The 22,070-nt window shown below is 41.5% G+C and overlaps 1 protein-coding gene across 1 annotated transcript in view; it reads right to left on the reverse strand.

Moving 5' to 3' along the window:
• Nucleotides 1–22,070, reverse strand: part of LAMC1 (laminin subunit gamma 1) — a 131,055-nt gene that overhangs the window by 13,505 nt on the left and 95,480 nt on the right. Inside the window, exons 12-20 of the mRNA XM_060131948.1 lie at nucleotides 21,028–21,249; nucleotides 20,719–20,907; nucleotides 8,980–9,225; nucleotides 8,330–8,483; nucleotides 7,579–7,721; nucleotides 6,433–6,611; nucleotides 4,931–5,087; nucleotides 1,483–1,688; nucleotides 748–827 (exon numbers count right to left, since the gene is read on the reverse strand). Coding sequence (XP_059987931.1) covers nucleotides 748–827; nucleotides 1,483–1,688; nucleotides 4,931–5,087; nucleotides 6,433–6,611; nucleotides 7,579–7,721; nucleotides 8,330–8,483; nucleotides 8,980–9,225; nucleotides 20,719–20,907; nucleotides 21,028–21,249 — 1,576 coding nt within the window. The remainder of the gene's footprint in view (nucleotides 1–747; nucleotides 828–1,482; nucleotides 1,689–4,930; nucleotides 5,088–6,432; nucleotides 6,612–7,578; nucleotides 7,722–8,329; nucleotides 8,484–8,979; nucleotides 9,226–20,718; nucleotides 20,908–21,027; nucleotides 21,250–22,070) is intronic.

Genomic DNA, 22,070 nt, shown 5'->3' on the forward strand with positions numbered 1-22,070 from the left:
GAGCACATATGGTAAAGCAAGAAGCCAATATAACTGCTCAGACATTGAGGCTAAAATTCTAACATGAGGCTTATTTAAGCACCCTGTACCTATGAGGTCTACTAGCTGTTCTGCAATGCATTCGATAAACATTTATTGAGTACCTACTATATGCCAGACATTGTTTTAAGCACTGGGATTTCAACAGTGAATAAAGCACACAAAAACACCTGCCTTCATGGAGCCTACATTTTAGCAATTTTATTTTTAAAAAAATGTTTTCACTTGATGCCCTCTACAATTTAAAGTCCTCTTAAGAAATTACCTTACATTTAATCAGGATTGAAATGGTCTGTTTCTGATTTTCACATGTACTATGGGTGAGTAAATGTTCTCTATTGAAACTTGAAAATTAATCATTTTTGTTGAAAATTTAAAAATTTTTAAAAATAACTAAATTCTATCGAGCTTAATTATCTATTAACTTTAAGGTTTCAAAATTAAAAATCTAAAAAATGTTACGGTTTTCCTTAGATGTGCAAATATAATTTCCCTCCAAACCATCATATTCTAATATTCAAAGTAAATATTCTAATTTCAAAGTAAAGGGAAGCAAAGAGTACATGTAGCTAATCGCATTTCAGAAACGAGAGCAAACTTTGCAAAGGTGCGTTACATGGGAAGTGTGTGTGGGGATAGAATGAAACAACGTGTGCACACCGCGATGAAAGCCATAACTTAACCATTAAAGAGGGAGCTGGAGGTTACCGTTCAGCAAGCTTTCGTGCCTCATCCGCCAAAAGAGTCATGTTGTTTGGGTCCCCTGTAGATTCTGGCTGAGTGATTGACTAGAGAGGAAATAAACAAAGCACTAATCTCAAAGGAATGAATTACTTAAATTTAATAAAGCAAGTGTCAAAACTAAATTTTCACTAGTGTTATTTCGAGAAAGAAGGTCTCTTCTTAATTTCAGAGATCTTCAGGTAACATCAGCATCCTTGATTGTGGATTATTATTTCTATTTTCAGCAGAGAATAAAGGAAGCTTAGGGACTTCCCTGGTGTCCCAGTGGTTAAGATTCCATGCTCCCAATGCAGGGGGCCTGGATGCGATCCCTGGTTAGGGAGCTAGATCCTGCATGCTGCCACTAAGAGCCCACACGCTGCAACTAAAAGATCCCGCGTGCGGCAGCGAAGATCCTGCGTGCTGCAGCTAAGACCTGGCACAACCAAATAAATAAATAAATATTTTAAAAAAAAGGAAGATTAAATTGCCTAGTGCCATAGAAGGAACAAAACTAGAGAAAGGACCCAGATGTCCTTTGGTTTTAATCCAGTTTGTGATAACTATTTCATGGCAACTATGAGCAATGTGGCTTTCTTGCTCCATGTTTGAAGACAAATAAAAAGATACAAGGAGTCAATTTAGCTGAAGAAGCATTCCACTACCAGTAAAAGCCAAGGGACTCCCTCAGCCCCACCTCAGACCTTCCCAGTCACTCACCACATTGGCAATGGCGACTTTTGCTTTCTCAAGTTCTCTGGATGCGATTTCAATCAACTGCTCTGTGCTTTCTACCCGGGCACAGGCTTGTTCAGCCAAGTTCCCAGTGTCTTCGATGGTATTCCGGATATTCTGCAAACGGCTAATTTGGCTGAATAAGGTGTTATTCACTCTCTGGAGGCGATCCATCAGATTCTGGTCTACATCTGCAATCACAGTGCAGAAGGAAGTCCATAAATTATCTGAGGCGGGGTCGGGCGGGGCGGAACACATATCATCTCACGTGAAATCTGAGGCGCTGCTTATCCTTACTCTTCCAAACATAGCATCTTTCTGACAAGTTTCCCTAAGTCCATTGGCAGAGCTGGTCAGTCTTCACTGTGCCCAGCAGTAGCACCACTGTTACATTCATCTACGGTCTCCAAGTGGGTTAACTGGAGATTAACACACTGTCTCTCTCCCACTTGACTATGAGTCCCTCATTCTTACTCAACACTGTATCCCCAGTATCACACAGTGATTGGCAAAGAGAAGACACTCAAAAAATGTCTGCTGAAGGAAAGATTTTGATATTCCAGCACATGCAAGATTGAATCATAAAAATACAATGTTGTTAAAAGTACTACCAGCCCTGAGAGCTGGACATTTTTCTAAACTAGGAAAACACTCGGTTCAAAACTGATGTTGAGGGACTTCCCTGGTGGCGCAGTGGTTAAGCATCTGCCTGCTAAGGCAGGGAACACGGGTTCGAGCCCTCCAGGAAGATCCCACATGCCGCGGGCTAAGCCCGTGCGCCACAACTACTGAGTCTGCACTCTAGAGCCCATGAGCCACAACTACTGAGCCCACGTGCCACAACTACTGAAGCCCGCGTGCCTAGAGCCCGTGCTCCACAACAAGAGAAGCCACTGCAATGAGAAGCCCGTGCACGGCAACAAAGAGTAGCCCCTGCTCGCTGCAACTAGAGAAAGCCCGTGCGCAGCAGCGAAGACCCAACACAGCCAAAAATAAATAAATAACATAAATAATAAGAATTCTTTCTGGGGAAAAAAAAAAACTGATGTTGAAATATGGCACGTTAAAATTATTTTGTATTTTAAACTAAATAGACTCTTGCTGCCACCTCCCACTGCCTGGCACATCCATGTAATTGCTTTCAAATTGATCTCTGCTTTTGAAAAGTTCTTCAAATTGTTCTCTATTAATTATGCACATTCAGTTTAAACCTCATACCTGTGTCCTAATCAATCAATCAATATAAGCCCATGCAAAGATAATTCTGACGTTATTACAATTCTCACATGTCATGAAGTTATATTAAAATACACAGGAACCATTAAGTCAATCCTATTCAAAATTGACCAGTTCTTATTTCTGCATGGTGTTAGTGCTGGCATCTAAATTTTCCAAGGAATGTAAAAGAGATGAGAAGTCAAAGTTAAGATCAACAAAGATGAATACAGGTTTGGAAAAATAGCAACTTACAAGCAGGGCCACCCAATCAATACACATGCGAAGCTGGTGGCCTGCAAAACATCTCATCCAACTATACAAAATGGCCCTGCGCGGATGATTCCTTAAAACAATTCTTTGATAATCCAAAGATTTTTAAGAAAATACAAAATATAAAAACAAGCTGAAGTCATAGAAAATCATTCAGATTTAGGAAGCGTAAGCATTGGCTTCATTGGCTAATGAAGTTACAGAAGCCCCTTCCCTTTAGAACTTCAAAAAGGTAACAGATACCGATCTCTCTGGCCAGTTCTTTACAGAAACAATAGTATCCCAAAAAGGGAACAAATAACCTAAGTGGATCACTTCAAAGCCCTCTAATTCCAAGTGTCCAATTGCAAGACCTAATTGCACCACATAATCTCCCTTCAAACTGCAGAATAAACACAAGTTTAACTACAAATGAACACTTAGGGAGAGTCTGAAAGGGTAAATCATTTTGAAGATATTTTTATTCTTGGCTAGTTTGAACCTAAGTAGGAAAGGTCAGCCAGGAACTCCATGAATCAGGATTTAGTGGGAGTGGATTTTAACTCCAGCCTCACTGTGGTGCTCCCAAAGCTACCAGAAGCAGCCCGTTATGCTCCCCACCTTGCAGGTGGCTCAAGGGAAGGTATGGTGGCCATGGCTCCTATCAGAGCTTCTGTCCCACAGAATCACCGGCTTGGGCAGAGGAAAGTACGTAGCCATTGTGGCCCAAAAGAGCCAGATGTAACTGGGGCTGCACAAGGTATGGAGCCTGGATGAGTGATGGTGCTGGCTGACCTCCCCTTCCTGCCCCGTGACCGTGCCCATGTGCTGGTGCTGCTGGCATCAGGGCTGCCTGCCACACCCCACCTCTCAGGTTGACTGATTGGCACCTAAGAACGATCACCCCACGTTCAGTTCTTCAACGGATATGGCAGGGCAGATGCGAATTTGCTGTTACAAGAGAATACATTAATGAAAAAAAACGTGTGTCCAAATTTGAAAATGAACAGCCTAAAAAAACCACCATTGTTTATACAGAACAGGAAACATATACATTCTTCTTAATCTATGTTTAAGACTTAAAATGTAACAACAACTGAAACAAAACACAGAAGTTTTTGACCTCTCATTTTATTTTTCCATTTCTAAAAATTTACCTCATAGAACAATTTTTGGACTGTCCTAATAAAAATTAAACAAACTGGCCCAAACCAGATACATCCAATTTCTTCCTTCTCTACTTCAGTAATTTTATAAAATCTTAGGGACATTTACAACAAGAAATAAGCAATATATTTAGCTTTTGTTGACCCGTACTCTGACAAGAGGACTTCTCTAACTCCAGATGGAAACATCATCAATAGGGAAGTTGATCACTGTGGTCCCGGGTGTTATCAACGTTAATGCACATTTCCTATGAGTATCTGATGAGCATATGTGTCTCAGTGATGGAAAACTCCAAAACAAAGTGACTTCAGCCCAGTGGTGAGCACCTTGATAGAAGGATTCATAAAATGCTTGGATTTTAACATCTAACAGTTTTTGATGTGTTGGGAGAATTATTTCTGCTTAGTGTATCTTAAAACATTGACAGGTTCTTTTCTACATGTTTAAAAAATAAAATAATTCATATTCTAAACAGAGTTTAAAAATTGATGGGCTTCCCTGGTGGCGCAGTGGTTGAGAGTCCGCCTGCCAATGCAGGGGACATGGGTTCGTGCCCCGGATCGGGAAGATCCCACGTGCCGTGGAGCGGCTGGGCCCGTGAGCCATGGCCGCTGAGCCTGTGCGTCCGGAGCCTGTGCTCCGCAACGGGAGAGGCCACAACAGTGAGAGGCCCGCGTACCGCCAAAAAAAAAAAAAAATTAAGAATTTTATAAAACCGTACTACTTAACCTTGCATTAGGAGCTACATCTAAAGACGGACCATCTTATAGAAATTACCCACTTGTTTAATCGTGTGTACCTTTGACATCCTGGGCCTCACGAAGGAGGTCAGTCACCTCTCTCTCTGCTTCCTTTAGTCTATCCTCAAAGGCTTGATCCGTCACCATCTCATCCCCAGTTCCAAGGTTTGCAATGAGATTCTCTAATTCCTGGAGTTTTGCTCGATGCTCAGCAACCTAAGCGTAATGGAGGAAGAAAAGGGAAAGGCAGGGTGTACAGACATTCCTGAAGAACTCGACTGTACTTCCTGTAGGAACAGTAATCACAGTGGGTACTCTAGAACAGGGGTGCCCAACCCCCAGGCTGTAGACCGGCAGCAGTCCGTGGTCTGCTCGGAACCGGGCCGCACAGCAAGAGGCGAGTAGCGGGCGAGCGAGCAAAGCTTCATCTGCTGCCCCCCATCGCTCTCCATGGCCCGCATTACCGCCTGCACCATCACCGCCCCCCACACACCCTGTCCACGGAAAAACTGTCTTCCACGAAACCGGTCCCTGGTGCCAAAAAGGTTGGGGACCGCTGCTCTATAAATATGAAGGTCTATACACTCCATGTATGTATACTTTTAAGTAGATAACATGGGTAGTTTTTCCTCATTTCTCTGCCTTCAAAAGAAAATCTGGTTGATTCCTTTGACGTTAAACCCTACATGCTGATGATTCTCCAGTTCTGACCTCTCCCTTGCGTTTGAGATCACCTATCTGATACCCCCACTTGGGTCTCTGACAGGTATTCTCAACCTAACATCCAAAATTCTATCCTTGATTCTTTCTCTTAAATATGTATTCTCTGAGTCATCGCCATCTCAGTAAGTAATGTCTACAACTACCTTAAGCAAAAAACCCAAGATCCATCCTTGATTCTTCTCTTTCCCTAACTTTACCCTCTCTCATACCCTGCCCTGCCGAACACACATATAATATTTATCCAATTCAATCTAGGCTTCCCCTTTTGCCCCACACCTAACCATCAATCTTCACATAGCAGAGTGCTGTTCTTAAAATATAAACTGGATTTCCCAGCTTAAAACTCATTAGTGCATTCCCACTGGATTTGGAATAAAATCTGAATTCCTTACTCTGGTCAACACGGTGCAACGTAAGCTGTCTCTACCAACCTTTCCAGTCTTATCACAAACCACTCCCCCCTCACTCAGCAGGCTCCAGACACCCTCCAGCTTTGAGGCCTTTGTACCCCACGTTCCCTCTGCCTGGAACAACCTACCCACCACTTCTCCTTTGGTTTGCTCTTTCTTATCCTTAAGATCGCACCTTAAGTGAGTTTCCACAGACGCTCTATATAAAGTAGTTCTCCCCAGTTATTCTCTGTTTGTATTCTTTCTTGCACTTATCTCAGTTAGTGTTTCTTTAATTTTTATTATTTGTCTCCCAACTGGAACTTGAGTCTTTGAGAACAGGGACTGTGTCTACTTTGTTCACCATTTTTTCTCTAGAGCTTAGAGCATAGGAAGTGCCCATTCAACATCTGCTGAATGAATGAACGCATGCACTGTTGACAGCTGACCTTATCCTTTACCAGCCGGTAACAAGCTGGACATTCCTGGCAGCCAGGCCAAGACCGATTGTAGAAATAGTTCTCTTCACACTGGTCACAGCGATTCCCCACAAAGCCTTCTTTGCATGCACAGAGACCATCATCTTTGCACTGGAGGGAAAGAGACCCCTCAGGATGACAGTCACAGGCTGCAGAATAAAGGGAAAAGGGTACATAATAAGGAAAAAAAGGAAGAGTGCATTTTCTTTTAACTCACATTGATATCAATAAGCCAACTGTATTATCATTATAATTAGACGCTTTGTGAAAAACAGGCTGATTTAGGAGAATTTAAATGGTTAAGCCTGCTTAGCAGAGAAGCCAGACATTTTTAAAACAAGAGTAAATTTTAGAGTGAGCATCTTTTGGAGGGGGCACATTTCACGTGACTGAATAGTTACAGAAATTAGTCTATTACAGAAAGTGCCCTTTTTGTGCACTTCGAGAATTTATCTCTACCTTCATCTCTCCACTGTTTTTCTCTCACTAAGGAACTAGAAAACCCAAATGCTAATGCTTATTTTCCATTATTTTATAGTTTGTTTGCTCATTTTGTTCTCTGAACGGAGTCAATGACTTATGCTACATTCCACAGGAGAAATGAAGGAATTCAGAAAGCAAAAACCCAAACTGTTCCGCGGCCTAATTCCAAGCAAGTGTTTATGCCAAGGAGCAGCAGATGTGGACATGTAACCGCACCAAAAGGGCCCCAAGGGTGGGAAGCAACTGAGCCAGTAAGTCAACAAACACGTTTGAGCAGAATCCCTCACTGTTTCATTTTCTGCGCTAAGGTGATCAATTAAAAAGTTTCATTAAGCACGGGGAAGACTTGGTAACCACAGGGTAATCATTTGGAAAAATTAAAGACTAGAAAAAGGAAGAATCAGAAACACTGTAAAAAAAAAGACATAAATAGGGTGGTTGCAAAGAAACTAGAGAGGCTTTCGGTCCTCTGAGTTTTAAAAAATGGATAATATTTCTTGAATAAAGCATCTGTGATGATCTGGGCACAGCCCTGACTGGGAGCCATGTGGCTACACCGAGGCTGTCAAAGTCCTTTCTGGACTAACAGTTCTAACTGGAATGAGACGAGACTTTGCCACCAACGCCCCTTACGTTTACAGCCTTCAGGTCCAAACCCAAAGTGGTTGACCTCGCAGTGCTCGCAGTGCTGACCGGTGATGCCAGGCTGGCACTCACACTGGCCAGTGTGGATGTCACACTGTCCATTGGTGGAACCCAAAGCATGGCAGTCACACCTGAAAATGAACACATGACATTTCTCAGGTAAGTAAAACAGACTTTAAGCAAACCTTTCTTTTTTGTTCCTTTCAGCATAGGACTGATGTAATTTGTATTAGAAAACAGAATGTTAAGGGCTATTATGACAGACGTTAAGGGTTATTAAAACCTGAGCTTCAAGTGATTTTCATGAGTTCTATTCGGAACTTCTTTTTCTAGCCTAACCCACACGAATACTTTTATTTCACTACTAACACGACTACCCACGGCTCTCCAATCTGGCACCACGTGGGCGCTGAATAGGTTTGAAAACAGGAATTCCCAGGCAACTGCAACCCTTGAAGGTCTGATTCTAGGCATCTCAGAAAGGACCATATAATTTGTATTGTTAAAAAAATGTTGCTCAGGTGACACTGACACAGCTGGGGCCAATGCATTCCACTCTTTTCTCTCATTACTGAATTACAACTCTCCGGTGTTGCCTCGAAAGGGTGCCTTGCCCATTTTAGGCACTCAAGTAATTCCTGAACAAAGCCAAGCCAACTATGAACCATAACTTATAAAAATTCATCTCTGACAATAAAAGAGCAGAGGTCACTTGAACCAAAGGCAGCCGCCATCTTACCTCTCACAGCCCTGCCCGCTCTGCAGGTTGTAGAATCCAGGGTCACAAGCTCCACAGTCCCGGCCGGTCACGTGAGGCAGACACTCACACTGCCCGGTCACAGGGTTACAGCTGCTCTGCTGCTTCACGGTCCCGTAGGGGTTGCAGTCGCAGGCTAAGGCAGGAAGACAGAGACGGCAAAAGATGCAGATCATCTGAGAGAAATACTGAAGTATAAACAACGCAAATAGATTCTTTAGATTTGAGTTATCCAGTACAGTAGCCCCTGGTCACTGGTGGCTACTGAGTACTTGAAATGTGGCTGGTCTGAATTGAGATGTGCTGTCAGTGTGAAACACACACTGGACTTCGGAGACTTGGTGTGGGAAAGAACATACATCGCAAAAATGTTTTACTGATTTCTTGTTGAGATGATAATACATTAGATAGGTTAGGTTAAATAAAATATAGTGTTAAAGTTAATTTCACCCGTTTCTCTTTACTGTACTGTGTCTACTAGAGAAATTTAAATTACGTAAGTGGTTTGCACTATATTTCTATTGAACAATGCTGCATTCGACCAAACAACTGTAAATATTTAAAGAGACCGTGCAATGATTCTCAGAACGAACGAATATAACTGTGACGGAATCCGGCCGATGGCCGATTACCTTTGCACTTGTCTGCTGGATTGGGAGCCAGGGGATTTCCAAAAAATCCGTCTTTGCACCGGTCACAGTAGAAGCCAGCCGTGTTATAGATGCACTTCAGGCATTCTCCCGTCAAACGATTGCAATTTCCAACTGCGTTGGGATCGATGTTGTCATTGCACTGGCACAGGCGACAAAGCCTCACGGGGCCGTTTCTACCCAGAGGGTCTCCAAAGTAGCCGTCATCACAGAGCTCACATCTTTTACCTGCGCAGGAGACAATCTGATGTTATGAAAGAGAAGGCCTTAGATGTTCCTAGTGCTACTGGTTACAAACAGTCTGGAGTAAACATCAGATGCAAGGCAACGTGGGGCAGTGGACATGGCACCAGCCTAGGAGAGCAGAGGACCTGGGCTGCAGTCCTGGCATGGTGAGTGACCTTGGACACATCTCCATTTCCTTATTAGAAAGATAGCACCTGTTTTGCCTCCTTTGTTTCAGTTGTTTTGAGGATTAACTGAAATCATGCACTAGGAGTGCTTTGTAAATGAGTCCAGCTCAGGTTGATTAACCTTTCCAGTCCCAAGGGCTGGTACATTCATCTATGTTTGTTTTTTCCGATAATATTGAGAAAAATGAAAGATGACTCTTGATACCATACATTTCTTATACCACAGGGTGGGCAGGATCATTCCCTTAAAAAATAAACGGCATGTGCTAATCCTCGTTTGAGCAGTGTCAGCTGGCATAGGAGAGAACTTGGACAGCATCATTTGCCACTCACTTCTATTACAACTAAGGGAACAGCCAGGTTGAGAAACTTGCCCACAACCAAACAGCCGATAGTAAAAGAGACAGAGGTAGAATTCAGGGCTCTTTCCACTGTGTTAAACTCACTGCTCCTCATCCTTCTTTTTCCACTTCCCCACTATTATTAGCTCAAGTTGTGTTCTTGGTATCTTTGTAGCCAACTGGGCCTGAATTACCTAAACTTTTTGGAGAAACAGAGGTTTCTTCATTTACTCATCCCACAAATACTAACTGAGCATCTACAGACACTGCTCTAGGTTATCAGGGTGATGTGGTGAACAGGGTGGATGAGGTCTCTGCTCTCACAAAGCTTATGCAGCAACTGAGGGAGACCAGTTCACAGACATATAAATAAACAAGATCACTTCAGAGAGCGACACACATAAAAAAGTTAAACAAAACAGAAACCATGACAGAGAGACAGGGCGAGGGCGACTTTATATTGGGTGGTTAGAGAAAAGCCTCTGTAAGAGGAGACATTTGGGATGACAATGGAAAGACACAAGAAACAAACCATGATAATATCCAAGAGAAGAATGTTCCAGAAAAGCAAGATGAGCTTGTGGAAGCAGTAAGAGACAACCATGTAGGTCACAGTAAGGAAAATGGGTTTAAAGTACAGTGAGATGCTATTAGGGTTTTTTTAAGTGATGAGATCTGATTTACATTTAAAAAGTATTATTCTGGCTGCTCTATGGAGAATGGGTTGTAGGAGAGCAGAGTGAAGCATGGAGACAAATTAGGAGGCTATTTCAGGTGAGAGATGACAGCGGAGTAGACCAGGGTGGTGGCGGTGAAAGTGGTAAAGAGTGCTCAGATTTGAGAACCAGCAACACCTGCTGACTGACTGCTCCTAGGAAATGAGAGACAGAAGAATCAAGGACAAGCCTCGGATTTTTAGCTTAAGCAACTAGGTAGATGGTAGTGTTTTTACTGAGATGAACAAGACTGGGGAAGGAACAGGTTAGGGTTGGAGAAAATCAAAGATCTAGCTTGAATTTGCTTAAATTTGACATTCCTTTAGCCATCTGATTCAAGATCACACCAGAAAATATTTGGTACATTCAAACTAGTGAGATTTGAGGAGAGACATTCACAGAAAAACAGACAGGATGAAAAGGCAGAGGGCTATGTACCAGATGAAGGAACAAGATAAAACCCCAGAAAAACAACTAAATGAAATGGAGATAGGCAACCTTCCAGAAAAAGAATTCAGAATAATGATAGTGAAGATGATCCAGGACCTCGGAAAAAGAATGGAGGCAAAGATCAAGACGATGCAAGAAATGTTTAACAAAGATCTAGAATTAAAGAACAAACAGAGATGAACAATAACTGAAGTGAATAATACACTAGAAGGAATCAATAGCAGAATAACTGAGGCTGAAGAATGGATAAGTGACCTGGAAGACAGAATGGTGGAATTCACTGCCACAGAACAGAATAAAGAAAAAAGAAAAAAAGAAATGAAGACAGCCTAAGACACCACTGGGACAACATTAAACGCAACAACATTCGCATTATAGGGGTCCCAGAAGGAGAAGAGAGAGAGAGAAAGGACCAGAGAAAGTACTTGAAGAGATTATAGTCGAAAACTTCCCTAACATGGGAAAGGAAATAGCCACCCCAGTTCAGGAAGCGCAGAGAGTCCCACACAGGATAAACCCAAGGAGAAACACACCGAGACACATAGTAATCAAATTGGCAAAAATTAAAGACAAAGAAAAATTACTGAAAACAGCAAGGGAAAAACGACGAATAACATATAAGGGAACTCCCATAAGGTTAACATTAACAGCTGATTTCTCAGCAGAAACTCTACAAGCCAGAAGGGAGTGGCATGATATACTTAAAGTGATGAAAGGGAAGAACCTACAACCAAGATTACTGTACCCGGCAAGGATCTCATTCAGATGCGATGGAGAAATCAAAAGCTTTACAAACAAGCAAAAGCAAAGAGAATTCAGAACCACCAAACAAGCTCTACAACAAATGCTACAGGAACTTCTCTAAGTGGGATACACAAGAGAAGAAAAGGACCTGCAAAAACAAACCCCCCCAAATTAAGAAAATGGTAATAGGAACATACATATCGATAATTACCTTAAATGTGAATGGATTAAATGTTCCAACCAAAAGACACAGGCTCGCTGAATGGATACAAAAGCAAGACCCATCTATACGCTGTCTACAAGAGACCCACTTCAGACGTAGGGACACATACAGACTGAAAGTGAGGGGATGGAATAAGATATTCCATGCAAATGGAAATCAAAAGAAAGCTGGAATAGCAATACTCATATCAGATAAAATAGACTTTAAAATAAAGAATGTTACAAGAGACAAGGACACTACGTAATGATCAAGGGATCAATCCAAGAAGATATAACAATTATAAATATATATGCACCCAACATAGGAGCACCTCAATACATAAGGCAACTGCTAACAGCTCTAAAAGAGGAAATCGACAGTAACACAATAATAGTGGGGAACTTTACACCTCACTTACACCAATGGACAGATCATCCAAACAGAAAATAAGGAAACACAAGCTTTAAATGACACAACAGACCAGACAGATTTAATTGATATTTATAGGACATTCCATCCAAAAACAGCAGATTACACTTTCTTCTCAAGTGTGCACGGAACATTCTCCAGGATAGATCACATCTTGGGTCACAAATCAAGCCTCAGTAAATTTAAGAAAACTGAAATCATATCAAGCATCTTTTCTGACCACAATGCTATGAGATTAGAAATGAATTACAGGGAAAAAAAAGTAAAAAACACAAACACATGGAGGCTAACAATACTAAATAACCAAGAGATCATTAAAGAAATCAAAGAGGAAATCAAAAAATACCTAGAGACAAATGACAATGAAAACACGACAATCCAAAACCTATGGGATGCAGCAAAAGCAGTTCTAAGAGGGAAGTTTAGAGCTATACAAGCCTACCTCAAGAAACAAGAAAAATCTCAAATAAACAATCTAACCTTACACCTAAAGGAACTAGAGAAAGAAGAACAAACAAAACCCAAAGTTAGCAGAAGGAAAGAAATCATAAAGATCAGAGCAGAAATAAATGAAATAGAAACAAAGAAAACAAGAACAAAGATCCATAAAACTAAAAGCTGGTTCTTTGAGAAGATAAACAAAATTGATAAACCATTAGCCAGACTCATCAAGACAAAGAGGGAAAGGACTCAAATCAATAAAATGAAAAATGAAAAAGGAGAAGTTACAACAGACACCGCAGAAACACAAAGCATCCTAAGAGACTACTACAAGCAACTCTATGCCAATAAAATGGACAACCTGGAAGAAATGGACAAATTCTTAGAAAGGTATAACCTTCCAAGACTGAACCAGGAAGAAATAGAAAATAAGAACAGACCAATCACAAGAAATGAAATTAAAACTGTGATTAAGAATCTTACAACAAAAGCCCAGGACCAGATGGCTTCAAAGGTGAATTCTATCAAACATTTAGAGAAGAGCTAACATGCATCTTTCTCAAACTCTTCAAAAAACTGCAGAGGAAGGAACACTCCCAAACTCATTCTATGAGGCCACCATCACCCTGACACCAAAACCAGATAAAGATACTACAAAAAAAGAAAATTACAGACCATTATCACTGATGAATATAGATGCAAAAATCCTCAACAAAATACTAGCAAACAGATTCCAACAACAAATTAAAAGGATCATATACCATGATCAAGTGGGATTTATCCCAGAGCTGCAAGGATTCTTCAATATATGCAAATCAATCAATGTGATACAGCATATTAACAAGTTGAATAATAAAAACCATATGATCATCTCAACAGATGCAGAAAAAGCTTTTGACAAAATTCAACACCGATTTATGATAAAAACTCTCCAGAACGTGGGCACAGAGGGAACCTACTTCAACATAATAAAGGCCATATATGACAAACCCACAGCAAAAATCATTCTCAGTGGTGAAAAACTGAAAGCATTTCCTCTAAGATCAGGAACAAGACAAGGATGTTCACTCTCACCACTATTATTCAACATAATTTTGGAAGTCCTAGCCATGGTAATCAGAGAAGAAAAAGAAATAAAAGGAATCCAAATTGGAAAAGAAGTAAAACTGTCACTGTTTGCAGATGACATGATACTATACATAGAGAATCCTAAAGATGCCACCAGAAAACCACTAGAGCTAATCAATGAATTTGGTAAAGTTGCAGGATACAAAATTAATGCTCAGAAATTGCTTGAATTCCTATACACTGATGATGAAAAATCTGAAAGAGAAATTAAGGAAACACTCCCGTTTACCATTGCAACAAAAAGAATAAAATACCTAGGAATAAACCTACCTAGGGAGACAAAAGACCTGTATGCAGAAAACTATAAGACACTGATGAAAGAAATTAAACATGATACCAACAGATGGAGAGATATATACCATGCTCTTGGACTGGAAAAATCAATATTGTGAAAATGACTATACCACCCAAAGCAGTCTACAGATTCAATGCAATCCCTATCAAATTACCAATGTCATTTTTTACAGAACTAGAACAAAAAATCTTAAAATTTGTATGGAGACACAAAAGACCCTGAATAGCCAAAGCAGTCTTGAGGGAACAAAACAGAGCTGGAGGAATCAGGCTCCCTGACTTCAGACTATACTACAAAGCTCCAGTAATCAAGACAATATGGTATTGGCACAAAAACAGAAATATAGATCAATGGAACAGGATAGAAAGCCCAGAGATACACCCACATACCTATGGTCAACTAATCTATGACAAGGGAGGCAAGGATATACAATGGAGAAAAGACAGTCTCTTCAATAAGTGGTGCTGGGAAAACCAGACAGCTACATGTAAAAGAATGAAATTAGAACACTCCCTAACACCATACACAAAAATAAACTCAAAATGGATTAGAGACCTAAATGTAAGACTGGGCACTATAAAACTCTTAGAGGAAAACATAGGAAGAACATTCTTTGACATAAATCATAGCAAGATATTTTTTGATCCACCTCCTAGAGTAATGGAAATAAAAAAAATAAACACAAAAATAAACAAATAGGACCTAATGAAACTTAAAAGCTTTTGCACAGCAAAGGAAACGATAAACAAGACGAAAAAACAATCCTCAGAATGGGAGAAATATTTGCAAATGAATCATCGGACAAAGGATTAATCTCCAAAATATATAAACAGCTCATGCAGCTCAGTATTAAAAAAACAAACAACCCAATCCAAAAATAGGCAGAGGACCTAAATAGACATTTCTCCAAAGAAGACATACAGATGGCCAAGAAACACATGAAAGGATGCTCAACATCACTAATTATTAGAGAAATGCAAATCAAAACTACAATGAGGTATCACCTCCCACCAGTTAGAATGGGCATCATGAGAATATCTGCAAACAACAAATGTTGGAGAGGGTGTGGAGAAAAGGGAACCCTCTTGCACTGTTGGTGGGAAGGTAAATTGATACAGCCACTATGGAGAACAGTATGGAGGTTCCTTAAAAAACTAAAAATAAAACTACCATATGACCCAGCAATCCCAGTACTGGGCATATACCCAGAGAAAACCATAATTCAAAAAGACACGTGCGGGGGCTTCCCCAGTGGCACAGTGGTTGAGAGTCCGCCTGCTGATACAGGGGACACAGGTTTGTGCCCCGGTCCGGGAATATCCCACATGCTGCAGAGTGGCTAGGCCTGTGAGACATGGCCGCTGAGCCTGCGCGTCCGGAGCCTGTGCTCCACAACGGGAGAGGCCACAACAGTGAGAGGCCCGCGTACCACAAAAAAAAAAACAAACAAAGACACATGCACCCCAATGTTCACTGCAGCACTGTTTACAATAGCCAGGTCATGGAAGCAACCTAAATGCCCATCGAAAGACAAACGGATAAAGAAGATGTGGTACATATATACAATGGAATATTACTCAGCCATAAAAAGGAACGAAATTGGGTCATTTGTAGAGACGTGGATGCATCTAGAGACTGTCATACAGAGTGAAGTAAGTCAGGAAGAGAAAAACAAATATCATATATTGACGCATATATGTGGAACCTAGAAAATGGTACAGATGATCCAGTTTGCAGAGCAGAAGTTGAGACACAGATGTAGAGAACAAACGTATGGACACCAAGGGGGGAAAGCGGTGGGGGTGGTGGTGGTGGTGGTGGTGGTGTGATGAATTGGGAGATTAGGACTGACATGTATACACTGATGTGTATAAAATGGATGACTAATAAGAAAATAAATAAATAAACATAAATAAACAAAAAACAACAAAAAAATGAAAATTATGTCCCTATTAATATTTAGTTTAACTTCCTTATATCAAACTATTCTCTTTTGAGAAATGGTAGGGAACTCTGACTAAAATGTTTATATACAGCACCATCCTATGCAGTGTCACACACTGGTGAGCATTTTTTCAAGAATAAGTTTCCAGTGATTAAAAATTCATGGGATATTAGTATATTAAGAAATTAGAACATGATAAAAATGGCATTTCAAAACATCAAAGAGAAGACAGATAATTAAAAAAAGACTTGAGGAGAGTTAATAAAACATACTACCCATAGAAGGAAGGGGATAGTGTTGAGAAACCACAAGTAGAGCATAGCACCTGGGGTAGTAACTGCAGGGCTCCAGAACCTTGGGGTTCTTGAGGGGGGGTGGAGGGAGCAGTTACCAGAACCTAATAGTTTCTAACTTTCTTAAAAAGGGCTGTTTGGAGAAGGTCACCTGCCAAGAGCTGGTAAGTTTGATTAAGGTCACCAAACCACAAGGACCCTACAGAGAGGGGGCCTTGGAGTACATACTCTGCCCTCACTCTCCTTCCTCTCTCTCTCTGATCTCCTACGTGCTTCCCACCACCTGCGCTCAAATGGAGGTGGCCATGTGATGTAGTACATGCAGGCCTCGTCAGGGTGGAGAAGGATAAAGAATGGATATGGAGGGGCAGATGGAAGGCTTCCAGCCCACCATCCAAGTGGAGACAGCAAGTAGGTAGCTGGTACTCAAGAGAGCGAGGTCGGGGCTGAAGACATGGATTTTGCAGTTGTAGGCACAGAGGGGCTTTTGAAGCCTAAAGATGAGATTTGTTCACCTAAGGAGAGAATATAGATAAAGCTAACATGAAAGCCCTAGGTTGAGAAACAGAAGTGATCAAAGGAGATCCAAGAGAAGAGAAGAAAAGTAGAAGAAAACCAAGGTGAGGGAAGTATCACAAAAAGCAACAGGAGAAAATGTGTGGAGCAAAGTGAGTAGTGAACAGTGTCCAGTGCTGCTGAGAGACCAGGTCAGATAAGGACTGAAAACTGACCACTGCATCCGGCAAACAGAGACCACTGATGAGGTAACAGAAAATGTGGCTGGGGGAGGAGGAGGACACGAAGAAACAGGATGTTAAGAGAGGACAGGAAGCTAGGGGCCCTTCTTGTCTCTGAGGCAAATATTCAATAGTTGCCAGACCCACACCCAAGATCCTTCTCCAGATTAGGATTAAGACACCATTTCAGTTCTGCTTTTTCATCAGGTAGTTTAGCTAGTCTAGATACGATCCATATTTAAAATGTCTTAAAACCTGTTCTGAATAAAACTCAATTAAAAAATCTGCTAGAAAACTTAAAACAGAGCTACATGATAGCCCATGAAAAGCTCTCATTGCAAAATATCTTCCACAGCTACAGCCAGTCTACCCCTCTGTCTCAGAGCCTAGGATGTAGGTTCAAGTCCAGGCTGTACTACTTATATGACTTCGGGCAAATTATAGACTTCTCTTAGTCTTGGGAGTGGTGTCTTCCTTTCTTCTCCTTTAGCACTCTTGTGTGTGTTCCTTTATCTGAACTAACCACACTGTATTAAAATGATCTGTGCTTTGCTCCACACTTTTAGACCCTGAAGATTAGGGACCCTCCTTTATTCATCTTCATGTTCCAAAGCCATGCACTCAAAAAATTTTGTTGAAAAAATGATTATTATTTTTAATTTACCTAAAAAGATTGTTTAAAGTATTAAATTAAATGCAGAAGCATTTCACACATGAAGATTTCAGTGACTATCAGCAGTTATTCATATTCTTCAACAATTTTCTAAATGCGGAACATCTTACTTTGTATCTGCAACCTCTATTCATTTATTCAACAGATACTTGCATTCATTCAACAAACACATGTGCCAAACACTATTCTGGCTGTTAGGGACACAAAAGTGAATTAAACAGACAAAAGTTCCTGCTCTCAAGGAGCTTAAACTGGAGGTGGAGGGGGAAGATAGGTAATCAACAAATGAATACACATAAAAATATCAAGTGGCTAGGGCTTCCCTGGTGGCGCAGTGGTTGAGAGTCTGCCTGCCGATGCAGGGGACGCGGGTTCGTGCCCCGGTCCGGGAGGATCCCACATGCCGCGGAGCGGCTGTGCCCGTGAGCCATGGCCGCTGAGCCTGCGCGTCCGGAGCCTGTTGCTCCGCAATGGGAGAGGCCACAACAGTAAGAGGCCCGCGTATCGCCAAAAAAAAAAAAAAAAAAAAAAATCAAGTGGCTAAAAAGTGCTATGAAAAGAAGTAAAGCAGGATATAGGAAAATAAAGAGTGATGGCATTGGACTTCCCTGGTGGCTCAGTGGTTAAGAATCCACCTGCCAATGCAGGGGACACAGGTTCGATCCCTGGTCTGGGAAGATCCCACATGCTGCGGAGCAACTAAGCCCGTGCGCCACAACTACTGAGCCTGCGCTCTAGAGCCCGTGAGCCACAACTACTGAAGCCCACGCGCCCTTAGAGCCCGCATGCTGCAACTACTGAAGCCCGCGCACCTAGAGCCCGTGCTCTGCAACAAGAGAAGCCACTGCAATGAAAAGCCCGCGCACCGCAACTAGAGAAAGGCTGCACGCAGCGAAGACCCAACACAGCTAAAAAAAAAAAAAAAAAAAAAAGACTGATGGCATTATTTTTCACAGGGTCTGTGCTGTTTTCATGCAGACTTCTACATCCTAATTAACATCCTCAAGAACTGCTATAGATCATTTCCTTCAATCCAGGTGATAACTAACAAAACAAATACAGCTGACCCTTGAACAATGCGGGGGTGGACTGATCCCTCTGCACAGTCAGAAATCCTTATACAACTTATAGTCATCCAGCCCCCACCTTCTGCGGCTCCTCTGAATTTGCAATTCCACATCCAGGGATTCAACCAACTGTGGATTGTAGTACTGTAGTATTTACTATTGAAAAAATCTCATACCAGTGGACCCATTCAGTTCAAACCTGTGTTGTTCAAGGGTCAACTGTATATTTCACAAATCTGATTAGTGACTAATATGTGTATAACATTTCCTAAAATCTCCTATATGATACTCCATCTCTCTATAAGCATCCCGAATAATTTTACTTCACCATTTGTACTATTTAGTATAGATATGAGAACGACTCCACAATGCCTAACTGTTTAGTTTACTGTCCAGTGAAACAACAGAATCAGTAGAGGGATCTCTTATCAAAATGCTCTATTAAGTACTTCTGAGAGTAGACACTGAACGAGGGATACTTACTCTACTCTGTGGCAGCAGAGTAAAAGGTCCTAAGAACCTGGGTACAGCAGGGAGGGTTCATTGAGGAAAACCATCCTGGGGAAGTGACGTTTCAACTCAACCCACAGAACAGACAGGAGTTGGCTAAGAAAAGTGAGAGAGTCGGGTAAGCACTCTAAAGAAGGAGAACAGCACGTGGCAGGCCAGAGTCGGGCACACCTGAGCCCAGGAGGGCAGGAGCAGAGGGTACAAGTGCAGCGGTGGGTGGTGGGGAATGAGGCTGGAGAAGTCTACCTCTAAGAGACTCTGTTGGGCCACTGTTTTCTTAAAAAAAGGAGAAAAGGGTCAAAAATATGAAATTCTACACTAACTTCTACTCCTTATTTTTTCAACTACCTTAAGCAAATGATTGGCTCTCCCTGTGTGGCACTGCCCTTGTGCTCGATGTGCGGTCAGGGGAGAAGTGGAAGGAAGGTGGAGTGTTTTAATGTTTCCCAATGATTAAAGAATGTTTTGATGAGACATGAGAGATACAGATTATGAGCTCAGTGTTTTGGTTTTTCTACTTATGTTCATGCTCTCTAGCAGTATCTTTTGAACAAAGAGCTTGTAACGGAGTCAAAGTCTGTATCAGAAGCCTGGCCAGAACCTCTCCATTACGTGGAGGCTAAAGTCAGTGGAAGAAAGGGCAACGGTCAACAGTGAGCCCCCGTCTCCTCTGTGAATCAGCACAGGCAACTCCTTGAGTAGCCAGGAAAGATCTAGTTTATGTTCTTATCAAAAAGAAAGAATCTCAGAGAATGGGAACAGAGGTCTTATCCAAAGCTCTACAAATATTTTTTTCCCCAACTAAATGCGATGGGCCCTGATACACTGAAAGGACTATTTAGATAAAGAATTTAAAGAATTTTAAAATTACCACTTTACACCAAGAATCCCAGGGCAGCCTCACAAACTAAAACTCAAGTTTTGATTCGCGTCTTGTAAGGGAGAGTATATTGTAGTGATCATCCTCTTTGGAGCCAGAATGCCTGGGTTGGAATTCCAGCTGCTCCAATGACTATAGCCATGTAGCCTTGGACATGTAACTTAATGTCTCTGTGCCTCAGTTTTCTTAGCTGTAACCTGAGGATAATGCAAGAAGCTATCTCAGAGGGTTGTGAGGATTAATGAGGCAGTATATGTTAAAGTGCTTAGAAAAGCACCTGGCCATTAATATGGTAGCTATTATTAGTATCTGATATGCATTTTACAAATCCATAATAAACCTGTTTCTTACAGAACTTTTGCCTACTAGGAAAACTAACCATGGAACCAAACAAGAAAATCCAAAAACCTCCAAAGTCCTCCTTCCCAAGGTGTTTCTATGGATAGAGCAGACTTACCAGTGGTGCCAGTAGGACAGTTGGTGCACACCACCTCCTGTGTCTTAGGGACAACAGCACAACTGGAGCCCCCAGGACACGGACAGGGCTGGCAATCAGAGGAGGTGCCCACGGTTGAATCGCCATAGTACCCGTCACTGCATTTCTCACAGTGGGGCCCGGCTGTATTCTCTCTGCAGTTACAAACACCTATTGGGAGAGCAGGTGTGAGAAAACAGGTGAGTGTATAAGCAAATAAGACAATGAGCATTTCCAACCACCTGCTAAAGAGAATTTAGGGCTAGCAGCCCCCAAAGGTCATCTTCTCACCTGTCTCAGGGTCACAGGTCTCACTGTGCCCATTGCAGGTACAAAGCACACATGGACTGTATGGTCCAAGACTCGGAGTTTCTCTTCTGTAACCTGAGAGGCACATCTCACAAAACTGCCCTCCGTATCCCACAGGACAGGTGCAGGACTCCACCCAAGTTGCAGGGACCCCAGGCCCGGGACGAGCGCTTGCCAGGGTGACATCATCCAAATATCCAGCACCTGTGTATGATGTGGAGAAGAGGATCACTGAACTGGCTTTCGTATGCCAAAACTTCTTGCAAAGTCAATAATGCTAAGGGGTAACCACACCCAAAATTTCAGAGACAATCAACCATCAGTTTAATTCATCTGTTGGAGAAGATAACCAGAAAATAGCATGTAGAACAATTATGTGCTACCTGGTGCTAAGTATCTGGAATGGTGGTAGAGCAAAATTCATTTTTTAAACACACACACACACACACACACACACAGATTTGTTGGATTTTACAGTTCTCCCAATCACCAATGTGAAAAATGAAAAGCACTGGGCAATAATCTGGGGCAAGAAAAGATAAAAGGAAGAATGTGGAAATAACAAGAGTTTAAGGCTACAGCCATTAAGCCGTGTTTTTGTTCTTTTCCCACAAAATCAGGCACTGATCATAGAGCTCAAGGATAAGAAAGCAGGGAAAGCACCTGTCGACAAGTACCACTCAAATTATATTTTTTGCCCTGCATAAAACAGAAAAAATAAGTAAACAAGTTCTAATAATCAGGGCTACTTTGACAAATATGTAATTATTCCAAAGCTGTTATGCCATATATCATAATGCTTATATGCATATATATATATGCATATAAGCATTATGCATATATATGCATATATCTATAAAAATAGAGGAAGCCTTATATTGGCTTAGCCCAATGGTTTATCCAACCTAACAGTGCACATGACAGACTCAGCAGGAACATCCTATGGAAGAGGCAGGTTTTGATTATATCATCATATTTCCCTTTAATTTCCATTCCACTCCTGTCTCTTGCACTCTTATCTTTCA

Source organism: Lagenorhynchus albirostris, chromosome 2, assembly GCF_949774975.1.
Source record: "Lagenorhynchus albirostris chromosome 2, mLagAlb1.1, whole genome shotgun sequence".
In the NCBI taxonomy this organism is placed as follows: Eukaryota; Metazoa; Chordata; class Mammalia; order Artiodactyla; family Delphinidae; genus Lagenorhynchus; species Lagenorhynchus albirostris.